Here is a 13,406-nt window from a genome sequence, read left to right as displayed (position 1 = left end):
AAGCAGCGGTTTAGAGAAATTGGTGTGGTGGAAATATCATTTTCTTCAGTATTACTATTTAGAAATCTAGATACAAGAGTGATAAAGGTGTTTTGGGCAATATACCGTGCATCATTTAAAGGTTTTTTATTTGTAACATCTTGGGCCAAATTTTTCAACCATGTACTTAGCTTAGCTGACCTTACCACATAGCTTTCAAACAACCACATCCTGTATTTCAGAAAATTACTGAACTTGCATACTTGCATGTCACAAAATAATATCTGTTCTGTGAAAGAGGCTTTGAGATTTGCTCACCCTTTAGCTCTTTCAGTTTTGGCCAATACAGATTTCCTTGAAATGCTGCAAAAATATGTCAAGTTTATTCCTTATCAGACAAATTTAAGGATTTGCTGGCAAATGAACAGGCTTTCCCATGTTAATTACATACTTTTTTTTTTTACACACAGAGAATAGTGGTTTTGTACCTATTTTTTTTTATTATGGTTAAGTCTAAATACAGTTTTTAAAAATACATTTTCAAGTCAGATAAATATGATTATGCTCTCTAGCAGATACTATATTTGATTTAGCAGCTGCTGATGGCTCAGAGACTGTCTGGTTCTAAGTTGCTCAAGTCCTTGACTTATGAGCTTAACTCTGAGGAGGAGCAGTCCTCTGCTATTACTAAATGAAATGGGACTATTTTGGCTTTTATTGATACACTGCGCACCTCTCTAAAGCTGGAAGATCAACCTGTTGCTTTTACCAGTACAGTTTCTGGTCTTGGGTTGTTTAAAACTCCTGATGCTGCAAAAGGCTTTTTCTTTGCACCCACTTTTCCAACTTTTCATCTATAGAAGTGCTTGTTAGCATTGTATCTCTTTTGTGAGGATTTTGTTTAGAAATGGTCTGTTTATATGCATCTGGCTGTGTCTCGCCCTAACAAGGCTCTTCTTCACTTTTCGGTGAGTGATGCACTTGTCTATAAGGTTCCAACCGATAAACAGTTGGAAGCCCTTTCCAGGGCTCTGTTTTTGCTGGAAGCCTCTTCTCTCGCATGTGCCTCATGTTGGGCATAGTCTAGGGCACTTTGACTAAAAAGCTGGATTGTGGAACCTTTGTAAAAGAAGTGTTTGATCTGCATGGCCTTCAAAGGAGAGTTTCTCTTCAGAAAAACTCTTTATGACATTATCAAGGATGCTACTGGTGGCAACAGCACCCATCTTCCTCTGTGGAAGAAGCCCAAGGAGCAGACTGCTAAGTCATCTCCCACTCTGACTGTCAAGAAACGTCCCTTACATTAATCCACTCCCGCTACTATAATGTCAAGACCCCCCCAAGCTTGATGCCCAGTCCACCTGCAAAGCCTGGCATTCCAAGTCTGCGCAATCCTCATTCAAGCCTTCCTCCACATGGAGGTGCGCCCCCACTCTCCAGAGTTCGGGGATGTCTTTTAACCTTTGCAGATTCTTGGACAGCTAGGCCTATAAACTTGAAACAGATGATTACTGATCTCTCTCCATTCTTCTGGATCAAGGTGTCATTGCCCTAGTTCCTGTGGCAAAACGGTTGCAGAGGTTTTACATCTACCTGTTTACTGCTCCCAACCAAAAAGGGTCATTCTCTCCATCTTGAATCTCAACGTTCTAAATGTTTACATTCCCTGAAAATTCGTAATGATATTCACAAGTTCTGTCATTGCCTCCCTCCACCAGGGTAACTTCCGGGATTCTGTGGACATCAATGATGCTTACGTGCATAAACCCATCTCTCCAGCACATCAGCGATTTCTAAACTATTATGTGGGGCCCCTACAGTGCCAGTTCATGTCCCTGTCCGTAGGGCCCCACCTCAGCGTTGGACCACCCTATTGGAGGGTCATCTGATGCGGATTCCATCAGACAATGCCATGGCAGTGGTGTACATCAACTATCGGGTAGAAACCAGAAGTCAAGAGAGGTAGAGTGGATATTGTCCTTGGGCAGAGCTTCAAGTTCCACACTTATCAGCTTTGTACATACCAGATATAGGCAATTGGCAGGCAGATTCCAGCAGCACCTAGACCTGGGAGAGTCGTCCCTGCACAGTATTTAAGACCTGTGTCGCAAGTGGGGGATGCTGGATGTGGACCTCCTGGCCTCCACATTCAACAACTCACTGGACAGGGTTGTATTAGGTACAAAAATCCACTGGTGGAAGCAATAGGCTTTCTGGTTGCTCATTGGGATCAGTACACCCTAATCTATGTATTCACTGCACTGAAACTTTTGTCTCATTTGCTTCCCAGGATAAAAATGGAAGGCATTCCATTGATCCTCAGCAACCTGGTAGTACGTCTGGCAGATACTCATGGGCACTGCCAGAGCATCCGGTTTTTCTGTCCCAAGGACGGATTTACCATCCTGCTTTTTAGTCAATAACTTTATTGGCATGGTTGTTGAAGCCAAGGTTCTAAGAGACAGGGACATCTCTGAGTGTTTTCTACGATATTAAAGCTATGAAGTCTACGTCCTGCAAGGGGTTGTGGAAGGCACACTTTACTTGGAGTGAGTCTTGGTGCTCCAGTTGTCTGTGGAATGCATCCTTTGCTTCCTTCAGCCAGATTTTCACTGGAGCCATTTTTTAAAATGTATTTTATTTTTTATCCGATTAATCGAACTTAATGATCGGCTAACTAATCGACTTTGAAAATAATCGTTAGGTGCAGCTCTAATTTGAACTAAAATTTTTCTCTCAGCACTTTCAAAGGTCAGGGATCCGCCTTTTCCATTGGGCTCTCACTCTTTGATTAAGGCCTTTGTCCAGGGTGCTTTTTTCTCTATGCTTCAGAAACGCCATTTGAACCCATTAGATACATTCCTTGTTCTACTCTCACCCCCAAGGTGATTTTCCTTGTAGCCCTCCAAGTGTCTGAAGTGATGGCTTTATCTTGCAAAAAAGACCTATTTGGCCTTGCATAGAGATAGGGTGGTATTGAGGCCCAATAATTACTACTTGCCTACCTTTCATTTCAACCCGGACATTGTTCGTCCATCCCTCTGTTTGGTTCTGGTTAAACAAAAGGACATTTCTCTTCGTTGTCTGAATGTGGTTCAGGTTGTTGCGATTCTGTGTCTCAGCCACTGCTTCTTTCAGAAAGGCTGGTTCCCATTTTTGTCACCCCAGATAGACCCCAGAAGGTTGCCCAAACTAATCATTCCACCATCTCTAGGTGGCTCAGGCACACCATCATTCAAGCTTATGGTCTCATGGATCAGGTCCCACCCTTTCCTGTCAAGGCGTACTCTGCTACATCTGTGAACACTTCTTTGGGCTTTTTGGTATCAAGCAACTGTTTCCCAGATTTGCAGGGTTGCCACCTGGTCTTCTGTTCACATGTACTTTGAGTTCTACTCGGTAGATGTCTTTCCTTCTTTAGGGCATAAAGTTCTTCAGGCAGCTCTTCAAGCTGCAGGCAGTTTCCAGTTCTCTGTTATTTTCTTGGCCCTTTTAAGCAATTGCCTGCTGTGTTGCCCACCCCTCTGGTAAGTTGCTTTTGGACATCCCAAAGGTTAAAGACTACCTCTGTCCCTTAATGGATGTGAAAGAAAATATAGGATATTTGTACTGGCAAACAAAAGAATAAACTCTAGCCAGCCCTGGATAACCCCTCCCTCTACCAACATGCCGTAGTTTTTTTGCAAAGCAGTACCAAGATTGTTATAATTACACAGGGGTTGCACCTGTATCCCTCAATGGACTTCAAGAAAAGGATTGTACCCCCCTGGGGTATAAAAGTATATATTACCCATTTCTGTTATATGGGATCTTTTAGACTAGGTTCCATAGTATGCACTATGCACTCCCAGAGGTCTACTGGAATATATTTGCTCACACGTACACAGACCCTTATCCAAATAAAGAAAAAAGCAGCTGACACTCATCTCACTTAAGCGAATATATAGTAACAATACTGTGCAACATAATGTCAAATTTTATATATATATATGTATACACTATAGATCTAGATATCAAAGAAAGCGTCCAGGTGATTCCTAATTTAAAACAAGCACACAGTCTTATATTTAAGTGTGTCCGCAAAAAACACATATGAATTCCAATGTGTTAAGACTCTACACCTGCATGTCTCTTAGGCCCCATTCACACTGAGCGACATGAAAATCGCGCGACTTTGAGCGATATTGCGCGACGAGCGATATTGAGCGACTTCTTCCTATTGGGCTGTATGCAATCAGGAGCAATATCGCTCAAAATCGCTCGAAAAAAGGGTCATGTAGGAGCGACAAGCTACCAGCGACGAGCTACAAGCGATATTGAGCGACGAGATGTGAACAGCTCCATTGAAATGTATTGGTGAAGCTACATAGAGCGATATCGCGTGGAAATATGAGCGATATCGCGTGGAAATATGAGCGATATCGCTGCAAAAATCGCGCGATAAATCGCTAAATGTGAACGGGGCCTTAGGGAGTCAAAGCACATTGGGTATTCATATCTGTTTAAAGTACTATCATATCTGTAATATCTATCGGTATATCTGTTAAAGTACTATCACTTAATATATTGTTGGGCATTGCTTTTTATATATGTATTATAGGAATTGTCATTGCGTAGCTTTTTTTAAACTTGTTTGGGTGTGTTGACACTTGTTTATTCAGCTCCTAATATATTTGACATTGTGAATATTATATTAGCACTATTAAAAAAATTAGTTATTGGTAATAAAATCTGATCACTCACACACACTCACACTCACACTCACACTCACACACACATATAGATATATAGATATACTCAGCTTAGCACTGCCCTATGCTCTAGACTAGAGGTTCTCAACTTGTGTGACCTCGGGGCCCACATTTGTCCTCGATCATTAAGTCAAGACCCAAGGCGCACTGCAATGGAACGTACGGCATTGCGGTACCGTGCGTTCCAGTGCAGGTGATCGAACTGTGGGTGTGAGGTGCATTTGGGGTGCCATTCAAATGAATGGCAATGCAACCCACCTCCCCCACCAGAACGCACAGTAGGTACAGTGCATTAATCACATGGGACTGTGCGATTAACGCACTGTAATGGTGTGAACGGGCCCTCAAAAACACTGACAGACACACACACAACCATAGACATATTTTTTACTCTTTTTTTTTTTTAAAGATCCGCCCATTCTCAACCTGCGGTCCATTGAGAGCTGCTGTGCTGTGATGGAGCTCCATCCATATGTGTATTGCTTGTATAGCTCCCATGCACACCCATAGAGGTGCCGGGAGCCGTAATGTGATGTAACTCCAGGGCATGCAAGGTAGCTGTAAGCAATGCACATATAGATGGAGCTTCCTCGCGGCCATAGCCCCAGCCCACCTCACATGGACACTCGGCACTGGGCAGCATATTTTGAATGGCTGCTTGGTGCGAGAGCTGACAGTGCTGTGCTAGGGGGTGGCTAAGGACTAACCTAGAAAAGTGAAAGGCACGTGGCGACCCACAGGACACAAGGTCGCGACCCACCAGTTGAGAACCAAGGCTCTAGACCATATGGACTATTTGATGTAGCCTCTGTTTAGTAACTGCACAAACCTGGCACATGACATGCCCTGGCTTTTTGTAATGCTGGATTAATGCTGCCTGCCATTACCACACAGTGCTCAAATTTGTCTTTTACACCACTCCACATCCGTTTAAAATGTGCCATGAGTATATTGCACCACTCAGTTTAGTACACTGAAATATTTTCGCTCTCTATCATGAATCTGACCTAATTGTTCTGTGTTATTTGTTCTTCCTGTACAGACAACATATTTTCTGTGAAGTCCTGGGCCAAGAAAAAGTTTGGCTTTGAAGAAAGCAAGATTGATAAAACATTTGGCATACCTGAAGAATTTGATTATATTGACTGAATTAATAATGAATCATACAGCTTTTTGTTTATATCATTAGTAGTAATGTACCCAGTGAGTGAGTATGCCTAACCTCACTGAATGTGATGTACATTAAAGGACACCTGTGAAAACCTTGGGCATTTCAAACTGACCCTATGGGGCAAAATGGTTAATCAGAGGCAGGTCAAAACAATCAGTAGAAGCGGATATGTAGGCAGTCGAAGTTCTATGCACTGTTTCTGTAAAGGTTGAGCTTAATGCTGACTCCTCCTGTTCCTTACTGTTAGTTAGTAAAGCTGGCCATACACCAGTACAATTTCTTTTTAAAGAATTTATTTTGGAATGTCTGTTTTGATTTTCTAATCGTTTATAGGGTTAAATCGATGATTGTCTTCATGAAAAAAATCAAAGGAGCAGGATGAAAAAAAATTCCCTGAACCAAATTCTAATAGTGAATGGGGTTTTTGTTTGAGGAAACAATCTAATGTTAAAACCAAATGAAAATTCAGACAACATTCGTCAATCAAATGTTCTGACAAGATTTTTCCTAAGAACGTTTGTACAAAGATCTACCAGTGTATGGCCAGCTTTAGGCTGTCATTGGGGCATCCATTGGGAGACTAAAGAGTCAGAAGCAGGGCCAAGTTTGACTTTTCAAGGGAAAAAAAATTGAGCTCTGCCTAAAAATTCTGTTGCCTTTATCTCTGGATCTACTGATCGTTTTAAAATGCAGTTTTTAAAAGACTGTAACCTTTTCTAATGTATGTTTTCATCATAAATGTATTTGAATTGCAATAGGTTACTTTAGGTGTATTTATATACAGTACTTGTGTGTATATACTTGTGTTCATTTGTGTTTGTATATGTGAAATAAGTTAATAAAATGCAATTTTTTTTCACATTTAGCAGTTTTGTAACTTATAAGACTAACTGCTTACAATGTATTACTGTATATACGTTAAATCCTTTTTTTACCTAACCTAAAGCTGTTTCATTGATGGCAAATATTTCACTGACAGAATTCTGTGGAGGGTTGCCAAGTTCTAGTGCAGATTGTTTTCTTAATTGCTGGTGAACTTTCTGGAAGCTGTTGCTTTATTGCTTTACAAATGTTGGCTGGTTTGTGTTCTATATATATTAAATGCACAGCTGAATAAGTTATTGTCTGTTCTCAGTGTTGTAATTATTTGAAAGGAGGCTTCCTTGGTTGTTAAATAGTTTGGAAGAATAATAAAAACTGGAGTAAGAGCGGAGCTGTTGCCCATAGCAGCAAGATTCCTTGTTAACTGAAAGTTGCCTGATTGGTTGCTACGAGCAACACTCACCGTTATAACCATTAATCAGGCCCACAGTCTTATAGTGTGATTTCTGAGCAGGAAGTTAGCCATGTGTAGAATGTGTAAAATCTCCTCTCCCATAATGTTTTATCTTATCTTCAGTTCTGGTTACTGGTTGTAATCTGTTCACACAGATGGATATATATTCTGTGTGTTTATATTCTATATAATATACATATTTAAAATAAAAATAAGCTTTTGTTGCATAGATTCACAGATATATATAAAACCATCCTGTGGTGTCACTAGGTTTTCAAAACCTGTCTGATTGGTCTTTCTGGACACAAGTCAGCCTACATACATCTGCTGATGCCATGGACATGAGATCATCATCCAGCTTAAATTTACCAGTGTTGTACCAGTTTAAATAAACAATAAAAGCAAAACAAAACACCAGCCTATCTAAAAGTATTTAGGGAAACGACTACACTTACATATACCAACATGCCTTTTTTGTTTCCATATATTGCCACATTCCCACTGGATCTGTTCTGCCTGTTCCTTGCTCCTGCACTGCCATTTAAAAAAAAAAGTCATTGGTGACTGGCTTATTCTTCGTGGTTTCTTGTGCCGGCCCAGTCTGTGTTAGAGTAGGAGGCAAAAAAAGCACCTTTTTGAATAACCTGCTGCAATCTCGTATACTGTTAATGTACACCTCCTGGTCCATGTGACACTAGATGGTAGATGTAAGAATTGAAGCGACACACCAATTGAAATAGTCCAGGTACAACGTTAATCCATTAGGGCCAGGGGACATTTACTGTAAGTATAGTAGTCAACACCTTTCCGTATGGCTGTCATACCAGCTACTGATAAGTCTGAAGTATTCCCATTACAACACAATACAGCAGGCAAGCTGCAGGGAATGTAGTCTACAAACATGATTTCTCTCATAAAGCCCAGATAAAGGGGGTGTTGGACTCCCCAAACACATTAGATACGTTACTCAAATGTCCCTTGACCCTAATTGAATAAAGTTGTATCTGGAAAATTTTAACTGGTGTGGTGCTTCAGTTTTTACATCTACTGTGTTCACTATCAAGCAAAGGATACTGTGGAGATCCTTTGGAATGTGGAAGCTGCCTAGCCATTAGCCAGATCATACATATTCACATCACTTAACTACGTTATCTTTCCACACTTCGAAATAATATGACATTAGGCGTCTTCTAAGTAAAAAGCGAAAAATGGCTTTGCATATCTTTCGCGATTGTGCAGTGTATACATAAAATTTCCATGGAAGGCACTGGTGATGTAGCCGTTTTAGGGGGCATCTTTGATGCCCTGGCTTTGTCACCAGTGCCTCTTAAGACCAGGAAGAGTCAAATGTTAAGGGGGAAAGTTCTACTTTAACAGACGTAAGAGTGTTCCCAATCATTATGGTTTAGGCCAAACCACTCCCAGTACTCTGTGTGCTTTTGAGGAAATGTATTATTTTTTTAGACTGAACAGTAGTGAACTGAAATAGTCTATTGTTTACATGTTATCTATAGAAGGCTTGAATGATCATAATTACCCTGTTTTGCCTGTTCTGTGAGCCTTTGTTTCTCAGACACTTCGTCACAGGCACTGAGCTATGTAATAGTCTCAGAGAGACTGAAGCTGAATGGGATTTGGGGAATTGTGCAGACTTGCTAGAATAGCTTCTAGTATTCCTAATGGAACTTTGTTTTTACTTCTGGTATAAAAATGACTGTACATCTTGCCTGTCACAAAGTTGGTAGGACCAGTTAATAAACCCTTGGGATAGTGAGGCAAAAATAATCATAGCTTTGGCAGGGAAGGGGAAGACAATAACATTAGAAAAAGGAAGGCAAAAGCACAGGGCTGTGGTTTAAACTATTAATTATGTTTTATGTTATATATTATATTTCTGTTATCTATATGTATTTGTTGTCTGTGTAAATTCTGTGTTGAACAGGCCTTATATTTTTAGTACGGTTATATAATATGTTTTTGGACGTTTAATGATTAAAACAACCTTTCATATACAATTTGTAAATTTTGTAACAAAATTGTAAAACTATTTGTAAATGTTTTTTCAACCTTGTTTTTTTCTTTTTTACACAAGCTTTTAGTAGTTGGTATTCCTGCTGAACTATGACTGTAAGAAAAAGCATCTGTAGGACAAGCAACCTGCCCTAGACTGAGTTTAATGTCAAAGGCCGTAAACTGGTATTTATGAAGTTTAAAAGCCCACAGATACTAAAAAAATAAAATAAAAAAAAGGCTTTTATTTCAACAACAGTGACAAAATGTAGTATTCTTACAGGTTTTTTTGGTCAATCCCACACAGACATTACTGCTTAGTTAATAAGTAATACTGTAGATATAGTTTTGTGATTGGTTCCCTTATATATGCCACATCCCTGTATTAGTTTCTGGTGATAGCAGGAGTACATATGGGCAGTATATATATATTAGGAGGTTCATACTTATGTATTGACAAACCTTAGACAGTGCTCCTGTCAATTATACTCTCAGTATCCCATGTAAGTAAAACTCAGTATCCTCATGCCTCCTAAGCAGTGCAAGTTTATCTTCATCTATATCTCTTTTGTAAGGGACACTGGTACTAGGGTTGAGCACGTTATATATAATTGACAAGGAACACAAGGTACTGTTTATACGAGATATGACAACTGCTTGACAATATGACGAAAAGCTTATTTTTCTCCTCTGCATCCTCTTCCCAGTCCCCTACAACACTACAGCCTTCTACATATTACATGAAAAAAGAACCACAACAATGCTTTACTGTAACTTTAGAAGCTGAGAGAGAAGCTATACAGTGGGCAGGTTGCTGGCTACATATACCAGTAAAATGCCTGCTGATTTTCTCCTATCTTTCTCAGCTTGGACACTCATTCTTTCAATGGCTCACATCTTCAATTTAATGGTGCAAATATCTCTAATATAATATCTAGGGTTAAAAAGGACACTCATTTTACTAGATCTTGCAGTGTTAAAAATTCTCACCTGGTGTTTCATAGGCAGAAAGCATTCCGTTCTACCTGTTAATAGGTTCTGGCTCCATTGAATTACACCCTTCAGATGATCAACTACCTTTTATGAGCTATGCAAAGCAGTCAACAACATTATTATCCACCAACAATACAAAAGTGTTCAGTATGCATCTCTTTGAACCCAAGTAGTGTCACCGCTAAAGTTCTTCATAACAATGACTGGATTTCTGAGTGAGAACAGCAGCATGAAAAGAGTAATCCCCCCCCTCATCTTTATATTAGACCATACTTTGATATTGATGTAGGCAAGCAAGGAAGAAGACCAGCATTGGCGCTTGCTGCCAATAACCCAAATAGTGGGATGTCAGACAATGAGTAGTTAAGAGGCACAAGGAGGGTCAACACTTCCAAAATGTCATGGAGGAGGAGATTTGGCTAATTCTGCAGTTTAGGGGTAACACCCTTTTTGACTGGCATGCCAGCAATATCCATGACCGTAATGATTATGATCTTGACCAAGGATTCCAGTAGGGTTAATGGATCAAGCAACTGTGCTTGTTAGGTTGGTAAGCAGGAAAAGCTGCCTTATGGTTGGTATCACTAATACCTCACCTTTCTTCATGCAGTTTGTGTATGCAAACCCTGACAGTTATTCCTATTTGTTCTTTGTTTTTGGTCTGTTGAATATACAGTTAAAAACATTTTGTTATACTGGGCAGCGTGGGTTTCCTTTGGGTACCTGGGTTTTTTCCCCACACTCCAAAGACGGGTAATTGGCTTCTGTCTAAATCAACCCTCTATATGTGCATGTTAGATGAGGACCTTAGATGGTAAGCTTCTTGAGGGAAGTGACTGACGTGTATGTGCACCTTGCAAAGGGCTGCGTAACTTGTTGGCGCTATATAAAATAATAATAATAATGGTTGGAAAAGTGCAACAAAAAAAAACCTGCCTCTGTTAATAATTATCTGATTAGCATTGTTCCCAGTTCTGTGGTCCGCAGCAGAATACCTCCCTCCTATGCTATGCAGATGAGGGTAACAAATGTTGCAGCTCCATAGAATGCAGTATGTGTAAGTGAATGAGCATTGTCAACCTAAGACAGGAAGTGTGTTACTGGCAGGATCATTAAGGGAACGTAAAGTAGCAAAAAGAATGAAAAAAGAAAACCAAAGCAGCCACAACATCTAAGGACTGGTAAGTTGCAGTATGTAACATTTTTGTTTTTAGGTTTAGAAAAACATTAGGCAGTGAGTTTCCAGTGGATGCATTGCTAATGTGCGCTAAAGTCAAAGGGTGGGTGACGTGGGAAGTCCATAGGGATCATAAAAGTCCATAGCTGTAAATTTGTGAATCATGGCAGATTTTTTTTTTCAGCATTTGAAACAGATCTGGGGGGTGTATTGGGCAGACCCTTGGTGGAAAGAATAGAATGTCCTTCATCTCTACACCCAACTATTCATTTATGGATATTAGAATGAGTGTTCTCAAACCATAAGGAAACCCGCACATTTCCATTGGGAATTAATGTTTGAAATAACAAAAAAATAAAAAATACAATTATTAATTTACATATTTTCTAGTTGTTGCCCTTTGTGAATTGGCCGGGTTTACAGTTTGTTTAGAAAACTAACGTGTTCCATGGTACAGAAGCATATGGTTGAATCTGAAAACTTATTGAAAAAGAACAAGATTTTGGAGCGACAATGAAGCTGCCCCCACACTTCTGCAGTGACTGTATATATATGTAAAATAAGCGGTGAACTATTTTTCAGAATGTAAGTCTACAAAAGCCAAACTTTACCGCCACAGATAGATGCAAAGAGGAAAAGAAAGTGAAAAAGTTTCTATTTGTATCTAGTCGAGTAAAGCATACAGAAACAGATCGAAATACTTTTCCTATTACAGTATATATTTTGGTATTGAATGCTGAAAGTGTTTTCACACTGGGCATCTACCAATGGAAAAAGGCTATAAAAGTGATGGTTGCAACTTTCATTTTTTTCAACAGTGAGTCCAAAAATTAATATTTAGAATATAAGTGGCTCCTGGCAAACCAAGTACGTTCCTGGCTTCTAATACATATTGGATATCTCCCTGCTGTAATAACCAACTATATATTGTCCACCTCTGATTTTTGGTTTCCCCCTCCTCCAAACAACTGCATGTTCCAGCTCCTTCTATGGTGTTCTTCATATACACTGCCTGGCCAAAAAAAAAAAGCCACCACCTGTATTTAGCTAAGCCGGTCAGAGCCTTCCATTGGATAATAGGTCTATGTTTATCAAGGTTATGTGCCCAAAAAATTAGGTCAGCTGCCTTCCTGAATATACTGAATGACCAGGTTTTTCCATCAATGGATTTTTTTTTTCCCCTAATGACACGGACATATTCCAAGATGACAATGCCAGGACATATTGGGCTGAAAGAGTGGTTCAGAGAGCATGATACATCATTTTCACACATGGATTGGCCACCACAGAGTCCAGACCTTAACCCCATTGAGAATCTTTGGGATGTGCTGGAGAAGACAGTGGTCCGACTCTCCCATCATCACTACAAGATCTTGGTGAAAAATGAATGCAGCGCTGGATGGAAATACATGTTGTGACATTGCATAAGCTTATCAAAATGAAGCCACTGCAAATGTGTGACGTAATCAAAGCTAAAGGTGGTCCAACGAAATAATAGAGTGTGTGACTTAGCCAATGGAGGCACCCGTGCAGGGGGTGGGAGCAAGAGTGCTGCGGGGACCCACTTGTAGGAAATATTTTTAAAAAAAGGAGGCTTTAATGTCACTTTAACTATTTTTTTTTTAGCATATCAATTTTTATTGTTATTATAGCAGGTTTTTATTATAGCAGGTTAATTTTTTATTATAGCAGGTTACATAGTGATGAGACATTTTCATGAAGAAATCAGAATGTGTTCACAACATGTGGTGAGGATAAAATACAGGACCATATACATTGCCGCAAATTTAACATGCGTGTGTGGCATAGGGAACTTCACCTTAAGATATGTAGTCCATAGATCGCTATGTGAAAACAGAAATAAGCAAATCATCAATTGAAAGGAAGAAGAAGAAGAAGACTAAATAAATAAAAGATATCAATACTGAAACTGAAACTGATCCTGGATCATTCAAGTGAATGTTCTGATGAGAGGAATCGCTGGATTAGTGGAGGGGGGGGGTAGAAACACTTTTGTGTAGGGAGGGCCTAAGGAATGTCGGGGAGTCG

At 39.8% G+C, this 13,406-nt stretch overlaps 1 protein-coding gene across 1 annotated transcript in view; it reads left to right on the top strand.

Annotated features, from left to right (window-relative positions):
- Nucleotides 1-6,033, top strand: part of MND1 (meiotic nuclear divisions 1) — a 51,496-nt gene extending 45,463 nt beyond the window's left edge. Inside the window, exon 8 of the mRNA XM_018571806.1 lies at nt 5,773-6,033. Coding sequence (XP_018427308.1) covers nt 5,773-5,879 — 107 coding nt within the window. The 3' untranslated portion in view covers nt 5,880-6,033. The remainder of the gene's footprint in view (nt 1-5,772) is intronic.
- The last annotated feature ends 7,373 nt before the right edge of the window (nt 6,034-13,406 follow it).

This window comes from Nanorana parkeri, unplaced genomic scaffold (genome assembly GCF_000935625.1).
Source record: "Nanorana parkeri isolate BGI_ZX_2015 unplaced genomic scaffold, ASM93562v1 scaffold1843, whole genome shotgun sequence".
NCBI classification, from domain to species: domain Eukaryota; kingdom Metazoa; phylum Chordata; class Amphibia; order Anura; family Dicroglossidae; genus Nanorana; species Nanorana parkeri.
Note: the sequence above shows the minus strand (reverse complement) of the source record. Positions and strands in the feature narration are given on the sequence as shown.